Below are 15,588 nucleotides of genomic sequence, written 5' to 3' on the forward strand. Positions count from 1 at the left end.
TCTTCTCAGGGGAAGTCCTCGGCCTCTATGCCCTGTTGTTGTCCCTCCAGAGGAACTGGTTGGCCCCTGTGTGAGACAGGAGGCTGGACTAGATGGACACTCACTGGTCTGATCCAGCAGGGCACTTCTGATGTTCTTCTCAGGGGAAGATCTTGGCCTTTCTGCAGCTGAACTCGGTACTGTTCTCCCGCCTGAGCAAACGGACGTGGAACTGGGCCTCCTAAGCCTATGGTTTTCCAACTCTGGGAAGGCGAATTCCTGGAGATTTGGAGGTGGTGCCTGAGGAGGGGAGGGGGCTCAGCAAGGATATTTATTTATTTATTTTATTTTTATCCCGCCCTCCTGCCGAAGTGGCTCAGGGCGGCTTACAACAATAAAACTAGCAAACAATACCTCTAAAACAATCTATACAATCTATATGATGCCAGAGAGACCATCCCCTGAAACTGCCGTCTCCTCCGAAGGAACCGACCTCTAGGTTGTCGAAGGCTGATCTCTGTCGTCTGGAGAGAAGTAATAATTGGGGCGGGGGATCTCAAGGTACCACCTGGAGGTTGGCAACCTGGTGTCTGTGTGGGCGCAGTTGGATGAAAAGCAAACTCCAACCACACGGGGAAGTTCATGGCACGACGGGGCCGGGAGGGTGTGTGGCACCCAAAGTGTTGCAATGTGTTAAAGGAGTGGGGAGCCAAGCCTCGGCTTCCAGTTGTGAATTCCCAGCGAAACTCACGATCGGGCCGTTTGGCCCCTTCCCAGAGCCTCGCAACGCTATGGACTCGGGCTCTTGAAATGCAGTTGCACAACTGATGGTGTTGGTGCGGCTTGGAGCAATAACCCCATGATGTATTTGCCACAAGGCACAGTGTGGCGGGCAGGTGGTTTCTCTTCTTGACCCTGTGGCGATGCTTTGGTTGCCCTCATAGCCTTTCTGGAATCCGCTGCCACTGCATAGGAAGCTTCAGGAGGGGATTGGATAAAATGTATGGAGCAGAGGTCCATTGGTGGCTATTGGTCACTTACAAGGTATAGAGGGAACACGCTATCTGGGGCAGTGATGCTCTGCCTTCTTGGTCCTTGGGGGGCAAGAGTGGGAGCGCTTCTGGAGTTCTGGCCCCGCTGGTGGACCTCCTGATGGAAGCTGGGGTTGGGCCACTGTGTGACACAGAGTGTGTAGGACTGGATGGACCATTGGCCCTATCCAACATGGCTTCTCTTATGTTCCTATGTATGGGGTAGTGATGCTCTCTCTTCTTGGGGCTTGGGAAGCAACAGTGGGAGGGCTTCTGGAGTTCTGGCCCCGCTGGTGGACCTTTCGATGCCACCTGGGTTTGGGCCACTGTGTGACATAGGGTGTTGGACTGGATGGGCCATTGGCCTTATCCAAGATGGCTTCTCTTATGTTTCAGTGGTGGGCATTGGGGAGTAGATGCTTAAGAGCTTAAGAGAGACAGCGAGGTGTAGTGGTTAAAGTGTTGGACTAGGATCTGGGCATTCCCAGTTCGAATCCCCACGCTTGCCACAGAAGCTCATTGGGTGACCTTGGGCCAGTCCCACCCTTGCCGCCTACGCTACCTCACAGGGCTGTTGTGAGGCTAAAACAGAGGAGAGGAGGTTGTAGGCCCCTCGTGCCAAGCCGTGCTGTATTTTCTCATTGAAGCTCCTGTCCAGGTAAGATCAGAAGTGTGTTCGCTGTGACCTTCCATACCCCTCCCCTGAAAACGCACGATGCAATTGTCAGCGGATCGTGGCCACATAATACTTCCATTCAGGCCCTGGCGAGTGTTAGGAAGTTTTCTCCTTCTCCCCCCGGCAGGAGGCGCTGTGAGGTTATTGTCCAACAGCTTCGTTCTGCTCTGGCGTTTGGCACCTCCACGCTCAGAGCCATTTATTGGCTTAGATAAATACACCCAGGCCCGTAGCCAGGATTTTTTTAATTTGAGAGGGGGGGCTTCAGGGGAGGCACCCCGCACCCTTCCAAGGGAGTGCCACAAGAAGTCGGGGGGGTTGGCAGCAAGTCAAGGGGGGCAGGCCCTGGGGTGCCCCACTGTAGCTACAGGCCTGATTATACCCCACTGGTGAACAACGACCCGGCGAGGTAGGCTTGGCGTGAGGGTATGCGGCTGGCCCCAGGTCACCCAGCAGGTGTCTGTGGCAGAGAGGGAATGGGAGCCTGGGTCCCCCCTGGGATCCAAGCCCGACATTGTGAACATGGTGCCACGGTTCCTGGAGCAGTGGATTCCCCTTGGCTTTGTGTGCAAAGGAACAAGAAAAATCGACCCAGGCGTACAGAATCCAAGACCTCGGGGACAGGACTTGGCCTGAGGGTCAAAGGTCGGGCTCACCTCCTTCGGGTGGGGCCTGGAGAGCTCCAGGAATACCGACCGATTTCCAGACGACAGAGATCAGTTCCCGTGGAGGAAATGGCAGCTCTCTGGCATTCTACCCCGATGACCCTCCCCCGCCTCAAGCCCACTTTCCCTAGGCTCCATTCCTAAAATCTCCAGGAACTGAGAGCCAGTTTGGCGTAGTGGTTAGGAGCGCGGACTCTAATCCGAGAGAACTGGGTTTGATTCCCCATTCCTCCTTCACATGCAGCCAGCTGGGTGACCTTGGGTCAGTCACAAGTTCTTTCAGAGCTGTTCTCTCAAGAGCAGTCCTCAGTCCGAGCTCTCTCAACCCCACCTGCCTCACAGGGTGTCTGGTTAAGTGTTCAGACTCTAATCTGGGAGAACCAGGTTTGATTCCCCACTCAGGGTCGGCCCGAGGGGTTTCTGCGCCCTAGGCGAGGCTGCAGATGCCAACCTCTAGGTGGGGCCTGGAGACCTCCCAGCTGGCCGCCCCACCGGGAGCCCAGTGGCAGGGGGCCCGGGTGCTCGGTGGGCGGCGGCTGCTCCAGTGGCAGGTAAGGAGGCCCCTGCGCTCAGGTGCCAGCAGAGTTTTAGAAACTTTGCGCATGGGGGGGAGGGGGGAGGAGAGGATTGTGTGTATGGAGGAGGGGAAGGGAGGCTGGGAGAAGGTAGGTGGGCGAGGAGCCGGGCTGGGGCTCACGCGCGCCAGCCAGCCAGCAGCAGGGTGCACTTACCTTTAGTCCTGCCTGGCAACGCCTGCAGCAGCTCCGACTGCCTCGGCTCCCCCAGCAGGCAGCAGCAAGTGTGGCCCCGGCGCGGGATCCCCTCTCTATACGCCTGGGGAGGCGGAGGGGAGGGGAACTTTGGCGCCCCCATCCAGGGCCCACCGCCCCATCCAGGGCCTGGCACTCTAGCCCAATGCCTAGTTGGCCTAGAGGGTGAGCCGGCACTGCCTCCACTTGCAGCTGCTGGATGACTTTGGGCAAGTCATAGTTCTGTCAGAGCTGTTCTCTCAAGGACAGTTCTGGAAAGAGCTCTCTCAGCCCCACCTACCTCACAGAGTGTCTGTTGTGGGGAGGGGAAGGGAAGGGAAAGGAATTTGTAAGCCGCTCTGAGACTCCAAGTGAAGGGCGGGGTATAAATCCAATCTCTTTCTCCTCCTCCCCATCCCCCTCCTCTCCCCTCTTCTTCTTCTTCTTCTTCTTGTTGTTCTTCTTCTCCTCCTCCTCTTTTATCCAGAGTTGGCCGCCCTGGGGCCAAAGTATTGGCTCTTTCTCCAGTGTTATCCCAAATCTCATTTAGAAAATGGTTTGTAAGCAGAATCTTATTGTCTACACAGCAACATGGGGGTGTGGTGGGAAGTGAACTTGCCATCTCCCCTCCCCCGGTTCTGCCGGCTCTGGCGTTCCCTAGCTTGGGGGGGGGGGATGTAACCTTTTGCAAGAATGCTTGTCGAATCACGTTGCAATGTGATATAAAAGGGGCCCAGCTGTTTCTAAGCCCCGATGCCCAGTGGGTTAGCTCTGGAAGAAAGGGGACGAAACAGAAGCCAGGCAGCTGGAAGAGCACATGGACATCTCGCAGGACTTCACGAGCCAATGGGTTGCTTAGCAACTGGACTGCCGTGAGCTAAATGGGCACTTCTGTTATCGAGGGTGGCGAAGGTTTCCAACTCCTGATTTCAGCAGATATCCCCTAATCTGGCATTCAGATGGTGCTACAAGAAGCAGAAACTAGCCAGGTGGGTTGAGGGCGCTGGTTGGAACCATCTTGGAAGATCCAGGTTGGGACCTAGTGGCATCTGGGTAATGGTTGGCAGAATCTGGTGGACACTGAAGAGCACCAGAAGAGCCCTGCTGGATCAGACCAGTGGTCCATCTTGTCCAGCATCCTGTCTCACGCGGTAGCCAACCAGTTCCTCTGGAGGGCCAACAATAGGGCATAGAGGCCGAGGCCTCTCCCTGATCAAAACACCAGAAGAGCCCTGCTTGATCAGACCAAAGGTCCATCTGGTCCAGCATCCCATCTCACACAGTGGCCAATCAGTTCCTCTGGGGGGGGTCCAACAACAGGGCAGAGAGGCCGAGGCCTTCCCCTGATGTTGCCTCCTGGCTCTGGGATTCAGAGGCTTAGTGCCTCTGAATGTGGAGGTTCCCCTGAGTCACCATGGCTAGTAGCCAATGATCGACTTATCCACCTGGTCCCAATGCCGTGATCTCATCAGGTCTCGGAAGCTAAGCAGGGTCAGCCCTGGTTCGTATTTGGATGGGAGACCCTCAAGGAATTCCAGGGTTGCTATGCGGAGGCAGGCAAGGGCAAACCACCTCTGCTAGTCTCCTGCCTTGAAAGCTGTACAGGGTTGCAAACAGTCAGGGGCAACTTGATGGCACTTTACACTCACACACACGCACAGCTGGTGCCAGGGTATTTACAAACTGACGCTCGGCTACCTTCAGTCCCCGTGGTGTCTAACTGCTTTCAGAGCTTTAGTGGGCGATCGCCTGAGGCGGGGCACTGTAAGTGGTGGCCCCAAAACAATGGAACCTTCAACTCTGCACAGTTCAAACCTCCCGGCATGCAGCCATCCGGACCTGAAAGCTCTCTCCCAGGAGGGTGTTCGAGAGAAACGGATTTTCAGCTTTAATGGGACGTTTCAGTGGGTAGTCACATTGGTCTACAGTAGAAGGACTCAGTTCGAGTCAAGGATCCTTTCGCCAGATACTGATGAAGGGAGTTTTTACTCTCGAAAGCTTTCCCCTTGTTGGTCTCTAAGGTGCAACTGGACTCGGATCTAATTGGGGGGTGTTTTTTGGGGGTGTTTTAAGTGCTACTTGGAGGGGTGAGCAAAATAGAAGAAGACTTATACGCTAAGTCTCGGATCAGCTTACAATCGCCTTTCCCTTCCTCTCCCCGCAACAGTGTCAGCTACGCTGCCATGGCAGGTGGAGGGGGGGAAGGCAGCTGCAGAAGGATTTCTTATTGTGCTGGAATTTTAACGTTCATTTCTCCTTGCTGGGTCTTATCTCTTAGCCGAGGCCTGTGACTAGTACCTCTCTCTCTAGATGCTTTGCTGGGAATGTGAACCCATCAGTTTAGGCGCGCTTCAGTTAATTCCCTGATTGGCTTAAATCCATCAGGGGCCCCCATTCAAATTCTGTATATCTTCCCCTCTCCCGCCTTTTGGGTCAGTTCTGACAGTGAATGTATGCACAGATTACCTGCCTTTACTGTACTCAATAGACTTAAACCTCCTGAAGGAATGTTGTTGAGCACTGATTGCTGCAGGACTCTGACAAGCAGGCACCTTGTGAGGTAGGTGGGGCTGAGAGAGAGAGCTCTGGGAGAACTGTGACTGGCCCAAGGTCACCCAGCTGGCTGCGGGTGGAGGAGTGGGGAATCAAACCCAGTCCTCCAGGTTAGAGTCCGCCGCTCTTAACCACTACACAGCACTGACTTTGTGATGAGCAAGAGAAGGAGGGCAACCAGGCAGACTCAGACAGAGAGGGGTCTTCTTGGCAACTTTCAACTGGGTGAAAGAAAGTTGGGAAGGAGAAGAGGAGCAACCGCCTGTACCATCCCTGGTCCACCTCAGCTCCATGAGATGAAGCTTCTGAGATATGCAAGCAGGTGGCTTCCAGGGTTTGCGTTGGGGGAATCTCACCTTTGGTTGGTTTTTTTTCGGGTTCGAGGAGGAAGCAAGAGAAGAGCTGAAGTGCCCCTCCGCCATGTTTTTCTTGGGTCACCCGATATTGGTTCTGTGGGCATGGGTTGCTTGAGAAGGCATCTCAGAAGACCTGCTAGGTATGTTCCGAAACAGCACATGGGACAACCCCCCCTGGGGTTGAACCACTTCGCAATTGGCAACTTTCAACTGGGTGAAAGAAAGTTGGGAAGGAGAAGAGGAGCAACCGCCTGTGCCATCCCTGGTCCACCTCGGCTCCATGAGATGAAGCTTCTGAGATATGAAAGCAGGTGGCTTCCAGGGTTTGCGTTGGGGGAATCTCACCTTTGGTTGGTTTTGTTTGGGTTCGAGGAGGAAGCAAGAGAAGAGCTGAAGTGCCCCTCCGCCATGTTTTTCTTGGGTCACCCGATATTGGTTCTGTGGGCATGGGTTGCTTGAGAAGGCATCTCAGAAGACCTGCTAGGTATGTTCCGAAACAGCACATGGGACAACCCCCCCTGGGGTTGAACCACTTCGCAACGCAAGCAGTTGAATAGTTGCCCCTTGCTGGGAAGATAGCTTTGTTCCTGTGGAAACCCAGCACCTACACAGGTGGGTTTTGGGTGGTGGAGAAGGCTGGCAACACTCATCTCCTCTACCTGCATTCTCAGGTGGTACAGTCTGAATACAGAGCTCGGTTGTGACAAATGGATCGGTCCATTTCAGCACCTTCCAGAAGCTGGGGGAAACGGTCCCAGCTCAGTGCTTGCCTGATAGAAGTCCCCAAATGCAGACCTTCCTTGGCCGCTGCCAGCCACAGTAGACCACGCTGAGCTAGATGAACCGATGGTGTGGCTTGGTCAAAAACAATCTCATATGCTCGTATGTAGTGAGGAGTGAGGAGTTGGCCACATTTAGAGAGTCATAAGAACATAAGGGAACACAAGAGGCCCATCCAGTCCAACAATCTGTGTCACACACTCTCCAAAAATACCAGGTGCCATCAGGAGGTCCACCAGTGGGCCCTCATTGGTGTGGTGGGAAATAAGATGCCCTTGCTATAAGAGCCAGTCTCAGGACATACCATAAAATACTACCCCAAACATTCGCCTGGCTGGGAGACTGTAATGTACCTGGAGGTTCCTCCACCCAGAACCTCTCTTTAGTAGGGTTTGTCATGTTGGATGATGGTCAACCATCATTTGGTATTTGTCGTCTTGGCCTAGGTGAAGGGTGTTGATCCCATTTTGTTTGATCAACCTTTCCACCTGTCATGGAACAGCTAAGACTTAGGGCCATGTTCCGTAGAAAAGTTAAGGTCACCATGCTTCTGGTGGGGACTGGCGTCCTCCCAGGATAACAACTGATTTCCAGACTACGGAGACCAGTTCCCCAGGAGAAAATGGCGCCTTTGGAGGGTGGATTCTGCAGCATTGTATTCCTGCTAAGGTTCTTCCCACAAATATCCAGGCATTTCCCAACCTGGAGGTGTCCGCAGTCAGACCCCCTCCTCTCGCTGAGGGGCAGTTTATAGCTAGAATAACCATAAACACCCTTCTTAAAAGATTGTCTCAGAAATCATAGCACAAGACACTGCCTGGTCCAAATTGACACAAAATGGATGCCAGTCAGAAACAAACCGGGACATGTAGTATACATATACATATACATACACATACATACAGGGGTCATTTCCTGCGGGAGCGCACAGGAGCGGAGCTCCGGCAGTAAAGAGCCCAGGGGGCGGGCACCTGCAACAAGCCCCACCCCCTGCTCCCAGCAGCCCTCAGTTAGAGCAAGAAGCAGCCAGGTAAGCTGGAGAGCCCCACCCCCCGGTCCAAAACAGTCCAGTGGCACCTTTAAGACCAAGTTTTATTCAGGTACAAGCTCTCCTTCCTCTGCCAGGACAGATCTGCACGCCCCCCCCCCCAATAGCTAGCAATCCAAAACAGTCCAGTGGTGGCTTCTGACACACTTCTGGTGATGTCAGGGGGTGTGGCATATGCAAATAAGTTATGCTAATGAGTTGTGCTAATGAGCTCCTGCACCTCTTTTTCTACGTAATGAGCCCTGAGTGTGAGTATGCAGCAAGATCTCATAATGACATTACTTATAGCTGTTAAATGGGTATTAGCTATGAACCAAAGAGGGACTAAACACATGGAATTCCCGGCCAGAGGAGGTGGTGACGGCTTCAAGAGGGAATTGGATAAACATATGGAGCAGAGGTCCATCAGTGGCTATTAGCCACAAAGTATAGATGGGAACTCTCAGGCTGGGGCAAGGGATGCTCTGTATTCTTGGTGCTTGGGGGGGGCAACAGTGGGAGGGCTTCTAGTGTCCTCCTGGCCCCACTGCTGGACCTCCTGATGGCACCTGGTATTTTTGGCCACTGTGTGACACAGAGTGTTGGACTGGATGGGCCATTGGCCTGATCCAACATTGGCTTCTCTTATGTTCTTGTTTTCTTATGAATTGGATCAACATATGGAGCAGAGGTCCATGAGTGGCTATTAGCCACTAAGTATAGATGGGAACTCTCAGGCTGGGGCAAGTGATGCTTGGGGGGGGCAGTGGGAGGGCTTCTAGTGTCCTGGCCCCACTGCTGGACCTCCTGATGGCACTTGGTATTTTTGACCACTGTGTGATAGAGTGTTGGACTGGATGGGTCATTGGCCTGATCCAACATTGGCTTCTTAACTGGAAGAAACCTATCTCACTTATGATGTATGATTGGTATCTTAAGGTTTGGGAAATACTTCGGATGGACATATTAGCGGATTCCATATCTCGTTCCGATCCATATTTAGGCTTTTCCAATATGCTGGACAAGTGGATGCCATTTTTAGAATATGCTATGGAAAATACTACCTCCCAAAACAGTCCTACTAATTATCTATATTATGAGGTCATGATGTCTCTAACTCTACATCTACAGATCTGCGTCTCCTTAAGTTTGTACACCTGTTGTTAAAGGGTATTCCCTCCTAATATTGACCATTCTATGTTAATCCTGTGAAAAACATAGACATAGAAATTGTTACTTCTTATATACTTTCACTGCTGAATTGTATTTTATTGGCTTTGTAATGTGTAATGCTTATCAGTTTAAAACAATAAAATGTTAATTAAAAAAGTGTGCGTAAGAGCGGCTGTGTACTTTCCCCTCCACACCCTGGAGAGATGCATAATTTAGGACAATGGGTCTCTCAAAAACCTATTGCTTTACCCTTGGAAAAATCCTGTCAACACCCAGTCTCACTTCCCTGTGCACCCATTTACCTTAATTAAGCAACACTTAATTCGATTCACCTAAACCATTAGCTCTTCCTTCCAGGTACTTGTAGGGTCACCAAACCTCTCATACATCATTGTCTATCACAGAAAAGCCCATTAAGTTATTGTTTTTCTGACAAACACGTCATACTCTGAGCCCGATTGTGGGGTAGAGTGCGATATAAATCTCTAAATAAATAAATAAATAAATACCCCTAGAGGGCACATTTTGCCCTGTGTCAGAAGCACTGTGCTTCCCAGCAGTGTGTGTGTGGTGTGTGTGTCTTGGATCCTCCACATACACCCTCACTTTGTTGGGTTCTCTTCTCTCCCGAAACACTGGCCGTTTTGCTGCTTCCGCAGACCTCTCCAAGAATGGTAATTATCACCCCCAAACAGCCCCGTTGCCAGAGCGACGCGTAGCGCCACATCCTGGCGACGCCAGTGCAGTGCATATCGCTGTCCCCCCGCGGCAGGGATCCCGTGACGACGCACGGATCCCCCGCCATGGCTTGGCAGCCCTACTCCCGCCTGTGTTTCTCTTAGTTTGCCCTTGTGTGTGTGTGTTTATTATGTGTATTTCTTTTGTTCTTTTTCCTTAATAGAAACCTCGCAGCCATCAATCTGCCTGGTTTATTTGACAGTTCTCTTAAGTGAAAAATCCCTGTATACATAGGTGGAGAATCCCAGTTACCCCCTCTTACTCTGTCCCCTTAAAGCTAATTCCCCTAACTAATTAGAAGATTGCCTCTTTTAGTAACGGGGGGGGGAGAGTGTGACTGGTTTGCATACTCTTTTTGCAGGAGGTGAAGCAGGTCAGGTCCTACCAGCACCGCCACTTGTTCCTGCCCAGTTGCCCTTCTCCCTGATGCCTCCCTGACACCACCTCCATGGCATCTGACTGTGTTGATCCCATGATCTTCAACATGGCTTTTTTGGTGGTCAAACATAATCCCCTGTTCCCTCTTTTGCCCATGGAAGAGCTTACAGAAGCCCACCCAGGAGCGGCTTACATTGGGGTACGTAGAGGAGAACTTGGCTTTTAGTTCTGAGAGACTCTTCCCCACCTTTGTGTGGCATTTCCAAATATCTCCCCCCAATAACGAGAGGAACTACAATTATTTTTTTGCTTGCAGAATGTCACATACATTGATTGGAAGTTAGAGACACTCTAACCCTGGCCACACTGTACAAAGAGCCGCAATGAAACCAGAACAAAAAAATGAAACAAAACTGCAAACCAAGCCCAACTGTCGGGTTCTTGTTTTTTTTGTTTTTTTCTAAAATCCATGATTAAAACCTGGTACAAACAGGTGAATATATAGATATATTTCTTTTAGTAGACGTAATATTTTCCTCTCTTTTCTCTCTCTCTCTCGGTATACAGCAAACATTTGCAAATATAGATTTTTTTTTGTTCTCTCTGTACAACAGGACAACAGTTTTACAATGCAAACATTGTGGTTGAACCTCGCATCAAATGAAATGCACAAATGGGACTTCAGGCGGTTCATAGTCTAAACTGGAAGACTCCATTTGCAAAAGGCCCAAAATATTACTGTTTTGTCTGTCTGTTTTTCTTTAATCCTTCTGCTATCTCTCCCCCCCTTCAGATTTACTATTTTGTCATTTTACTTTTTTTTTTGGTTACGGAAGAAGAAGACAAAACTGTACACAATAGTCCACAAAAATCACAGAATTAAGGAGTCATGCGATGCAGTTGTTGATTTACTCCATACTCCTTGGGCTATTTTCCCCCTGCCTGGCTCTCTTTCTTTCTCTCTTTTTTTAAATTTAATTTTCTGTATTTTTTTTAAAAAAGAAAACAAAGCTTTTTACACTCTGTAGGTTATTTGTCAGTGTCTTCCCCTCCCCCCCCTTATCAAATTTGGTATTCATCTCACAAGAGTGAGATGATAGATATACTTTGAATACCTCTTTCTCTCTCTCATTCTCATTCTTTCTTATACATTATATAGAATATTATAGATTCTCATAAGTTATTTATTTATTTGTTTGCTCTTTTTTTTTAAAGACAAGTCTGGGATAAAAATAGCTGCTGCTGATTTTTTCTTTTTATCTTTTGGTCCAGTGTTAAGTCACGAGTTGGTCGAGGACTCAGGACTTGTGCTGGGCGGACACCCCTTTCCAGTAGTCTAAGATGTCGTGAAGATCCTCGTCTTTGGCAAACTGGACCTTTTTGCGCAGGGCATGACCAGCGGCCATGTACTCCTCCTCATCTTTGTGCCTCTTGCGGTTCAGTTTGAAGCGCTCCCAGATGCTGTGGGATGGCTTGCACGTGTACTCGGGGCTGGAGGTGTAGCTCAGGTTGTGGTACTGAGGCGAAAGTTGTGAGTAGGCCAAGTCTCTGGGGCGGGGCCGGGTCAGCGGCTCCAAGATGGAGGGCTTGCGCCCCGCCATGCTGTCGTGCTGCTCCCCTTGATGGGACCCTGGGTACGAGTGCCGGTGCTCGCTATATTGTCGGATCTTCTCAGCCTCGGCCCGCAGGATAGCGGCAGCCGGCGTCACAGTGAGAATGGTGTCTGCGGTCGGAGATGTCTTCTCGATATATTTGGCTTCTGATTTGTGGCCGGAGCCCTCTGAGCGGAAGGATCGGGGGCTTCGTATGGAGCCGCTGGAAGAAGTGCTGGAACGCTTTGGGGGGGCCTCCATGCTGTGGTGCCTCTGTAAGGGGTGGTTGTAGCTTTCCTTGTAGACGGGGGCCAGGAAGCCATGCTTGCCAGGGATCTGTTCCGATAAAAGCACCAGTTGAGGCTCTGCTGTGGACACTGCTCCCGACTTCACCCCCTGGAAGGAGGTGGACTCTGATTTCAAGGCATCGATGCAGTTGTTGATGATTTGGTTCACCTTATCCACCTCCTTGGTGATGGTGGAGATCTCCGCCACGGAGCTCTGGCTGTCGGGTGCCATTGGTAATTCACATTCCCTCCGTTCGGGCTGCTCTCCCGTGCGTACTTCCATGTAGTTACCCTTGGTGGTCTTGGGGGTCTCGCTGCTGTCAATCAGTTTGTACTGCTCAACCTCTCCAACAGAAGGAAGGTAAGGGATGCGGGTCACGGTTTCACCACCCAGCATCTGGCCTTGTGATAGCTGAGAGATGCTTGTCGTCTCCATCTCTGGCCCGTATTTCAGCTCGATGATGGTCTTCTTCATGTTGACGGCGGCCTTCTTGTGCTTTTCCTCCTGATGACGCTTCTTCCGAAGGCAATAGTACACCACCCCTAAGACGATAACCATGCCGAACAGGCAGCCCAAGATCGTCATGATGTAGTGAGTGGCCGTGGAAGAGGTGGGTATCGGCTCCTCCCTGTTCTGTTTGTTGAGGTTAATGGTGAGGCAAGTGTAGTTGTACCTCGAGACTCGGTTGGAAGACATCACGCAGTAAGTGTAGTCTTCGTTCGCCACCAGGTTCGTCAGCTCGATGTCTTCTTTCTTCTTCAGCAGCTTGGCGAGGACGTTGTACCGGCCGTTCTCAAACTGCGCCAAGGTGTACATTTTGCTGTAGGGCACTGGGATCTGTACGCTCAGGGTAGCTGAGTTGTGGGTCACGTGCTTCACTTTCATGGTGGGGTACAAGCCCGGATCAATCACGGGTGTGTGCAGCGAGGCCTGCGGCGTGGTGCCGTCACCCGAGAAGCACTCTTCCTCGGGACACGGGCTCTCTGGCGGAGCTGTCGTCACAGGGTACTTGGGTGGGATGAAATGAGGCATGGTGTATGGGCCGCCCGTGCAGAGGGAAGAGAGCATGCCCAGGGCATTTCGGTAACCGCTTCGCCCTTGGCCTAGAAGGTAGTAGCCCGAGTAGTCCGGCGGGGAGTCACACTGCATGCGGTCGTAGGTGCGCGTCATGTTGGTGAAGCCCTCCAGCCACTGAAGGAAGCCCAAGAGCTCGCAAGAGCAGTAGAAGGGGTTGCTGTAGAGTTCACAGACCGAGAGTTTGCTCAGGCCCCTGAAGGTGTTGCTGTCTAGCCGCTGGATCCTGTTCACCGACAAGTCAATGTTCATGATGTTGGGGCACTCCCCGAAGGCATTGGGGGTAACTGTCTCAATGAGGTTAGCCTGGAGGTAAAGGTACTCGAGCTTCCCCAGGCCCCGGAGGATCCCCTCCGTCAGGTTCCTCAGGCGGTTGTAGCCGAGCTGCAGCACCTGCAGGTTATACTGTCCCGAGAAGGCACCGTCCTCGATGTAGGAGATCTCGTTCTTGGTCAGGTTGAGGTATGTGAGGTTACTGAAGCGGCTGAGGGAGGAGAACTGCACGGTCTTGATCTTGTTGTCGTTCAGCCGCAAGTCCAGGATCGTGCTGTTGATCTGCTGAGGGATGGACTCATATGGCGGCTGGTTCTGGCTGCAGATCGCCAGCCACACGAAACCCTTCTCCCCCTCAATCAGCCAGCAGTCGGCACGCACCTCGCCCACGTACAGGAGGGAGACGGCCGCCACGCATGCGCACAGTGCTGACGTCAGAGCCCATCGATGGCCTGCCATTTGGAAGGGCCGCGCAGAGACGGGGAGGTCCCCTTATCTGCTGGAAAGGGGGGGAGGAAGGGGGTGGTTTGTCTTACGGCACAGCCCCGCCTTGGGCTAATGTTTCCAGGGGTGTGTTGTCATTCTAGCCTCTCTCTTCATGGCTGCAAACCATGAAGAGTCATCTGAGGGGGCATGAGAATGTCTCGCTTCCGAGTCACCCTTTCTGGTGCAAACGCTTTAGCCCAGGTTCTTCCGGAAAGCCGGTTCTTCTGTCATCGTATCGTGTTTCTCTTGAAGTCACGCGGGAGAAAGATGGATCTTGGGAGGATACAAGAGCTGGCTCAGGAATGAACAGTGCTCTCCCACTCGATGCTGCCTGTTCTGGTCTGCTTTTGGCTTCCTGCTCCCACTTCAGTGCCGGGTTCCTTCTCCATATCTGGGGTCCTCCGCACGCTTCTTTTCGTCGGGTCACTCGGTTCTCCTGCCAACATAGAGACAGAGACAAAAAATGGGCATTTAATGACTTTGGTTGAAAAAGAGGGAAAAAACCCCTCCTCTTGTGTGCTTTGGGTTCATTTTGGATGTCTAAAATTATTTGTGGGGACGTGGAACGGTATGAAATAGCCCGCTCTCCTCAGATCTCAGAAGCTAAGCACAGTCCTTGGAAGGGAGACCACCAAGGAAGACTCTGCAGAGGAAGACACTGCTTCTCACTTGCCTTGAATGCCCCTTGTTGGGGGTGCCACAAAGGCTGTTGCAACTTCACAGCACATACACACACAAACACACACTTATTTTATTTATTTAATTAATTTATATCCTTCCTTCCCTGCCAAGGCAGGCTCAGGGCGGCTTACATAGTATTTGTTGCACAGATGAAACAGAAAATTGCATAAAATCACAATAAATATAATTAAACAATAGTGTTGATGCACTCAGGGTAAGGCAAAGGTTTCCCTTGCTCGAAAGCCAGTCGAATCCGACGCTAGGGGGTGGTGCTTATCGTTTCCAAGCCGAAGAGCCAGCATTTTCCAAAGACGTTTCTGTGGTCATGTCGCTGGCATGGAACCAAGGTGCATGGAACACTGTTACCTTACCACCAAAGCGGTACCTATTTATCTACTTGCAATTTCTTGCTTTTGAACTCCTAGGTTGGCAGGAGCTGGGGCCAGAGACGGGAGCTCACTCTGTCATGCAGCACTAGGGTCTCGAACTGCCAAACTACAGACCTTCTGATCTGCAGCTCAGTGTCTTAACCTCTCAAAGAGCAAATGGGGCAGAGGGGCTGCAGTGTGAGGGGTGTCAATGCCCTCTTCTGCAAGTGGAAACATCATTGGAGGAAATGCATATTTGGTGTAGTGTTTAAGAGCGCAGAATCTAATCTGGGAGAACTGGCTTGATTCTCCACTCGTCCACTTGCAGCTGCTGGATGACCTTGGGCAAGCCATAGTTCTGTCAGAGCTGTTCTCTCAAGGACAGTTCTGGAAAGAGCTCTCTCAGCCCCGCCTATCTCACAGGGTGTCTGTTGTGGGGAGGGGAAGGGAAAGGAGTTTGTAAGCTGCTCTGAGACTCTGAGTGAAGGGTGGGGTACAAATCCAATCTCCTCCTCCTCCTCCTCCTCCTCCTCTTCTTCTTCTCCTTCTCCCCAGAAGTGGGATTCCCTGCTCCTGAGAGTCATTTCAATTTGCCTGTCTCTGTGCTCCCCCTTCGTTGCCCTCTCTGAGACCCTCTTTCCCCGGTCAGCTTATCGATATCCACTCACTGCAAAAAAGAGAGAAAGCCCGTGACCGAGCAGCAGCGATTCATTACAAATGA

General features: G+C 51.6%; 1 protein-coding gene across 1 annotated transcript; it reads right to left on the reverse strand.

Moving 5' to 3' along the window:
- Positions 1-11,403: 11,403 nt before the first annotated feature.
- Positions 11,404-13,791, reverse strand: ELFN1 (extracellular leucine-rich repeat and fibronectin type III domain containing 1). Its single transcript, XM_015422081.1, has one exon. It carries the CDS (start codon positions 13,789-13,791, stop codon positions 11,404-11,406), a length of 2,388 nt encoding a protein of 795 aa, XP_015277567.1.
- Positions 13,792-15,588: the final 1,797 nt, after the last annotated feature.

The sequence above is a fragment of the Gekko japonicus genome, unplaced genomic scaffold, assembly GCF_001447785.1.
Source record: "Gekko japonicus isolate JY-2015 unplaced genomic scaffold, Gekko_japonicus_V1.1 scaffold196, whole genome shotgun sequence".
Taxonomy (NCBI): Eukaryota; Metazoa; Chordata; class Lepidosauria; order Squamata; family Gekkonidae; genus Gekko; species Gekko japonicus.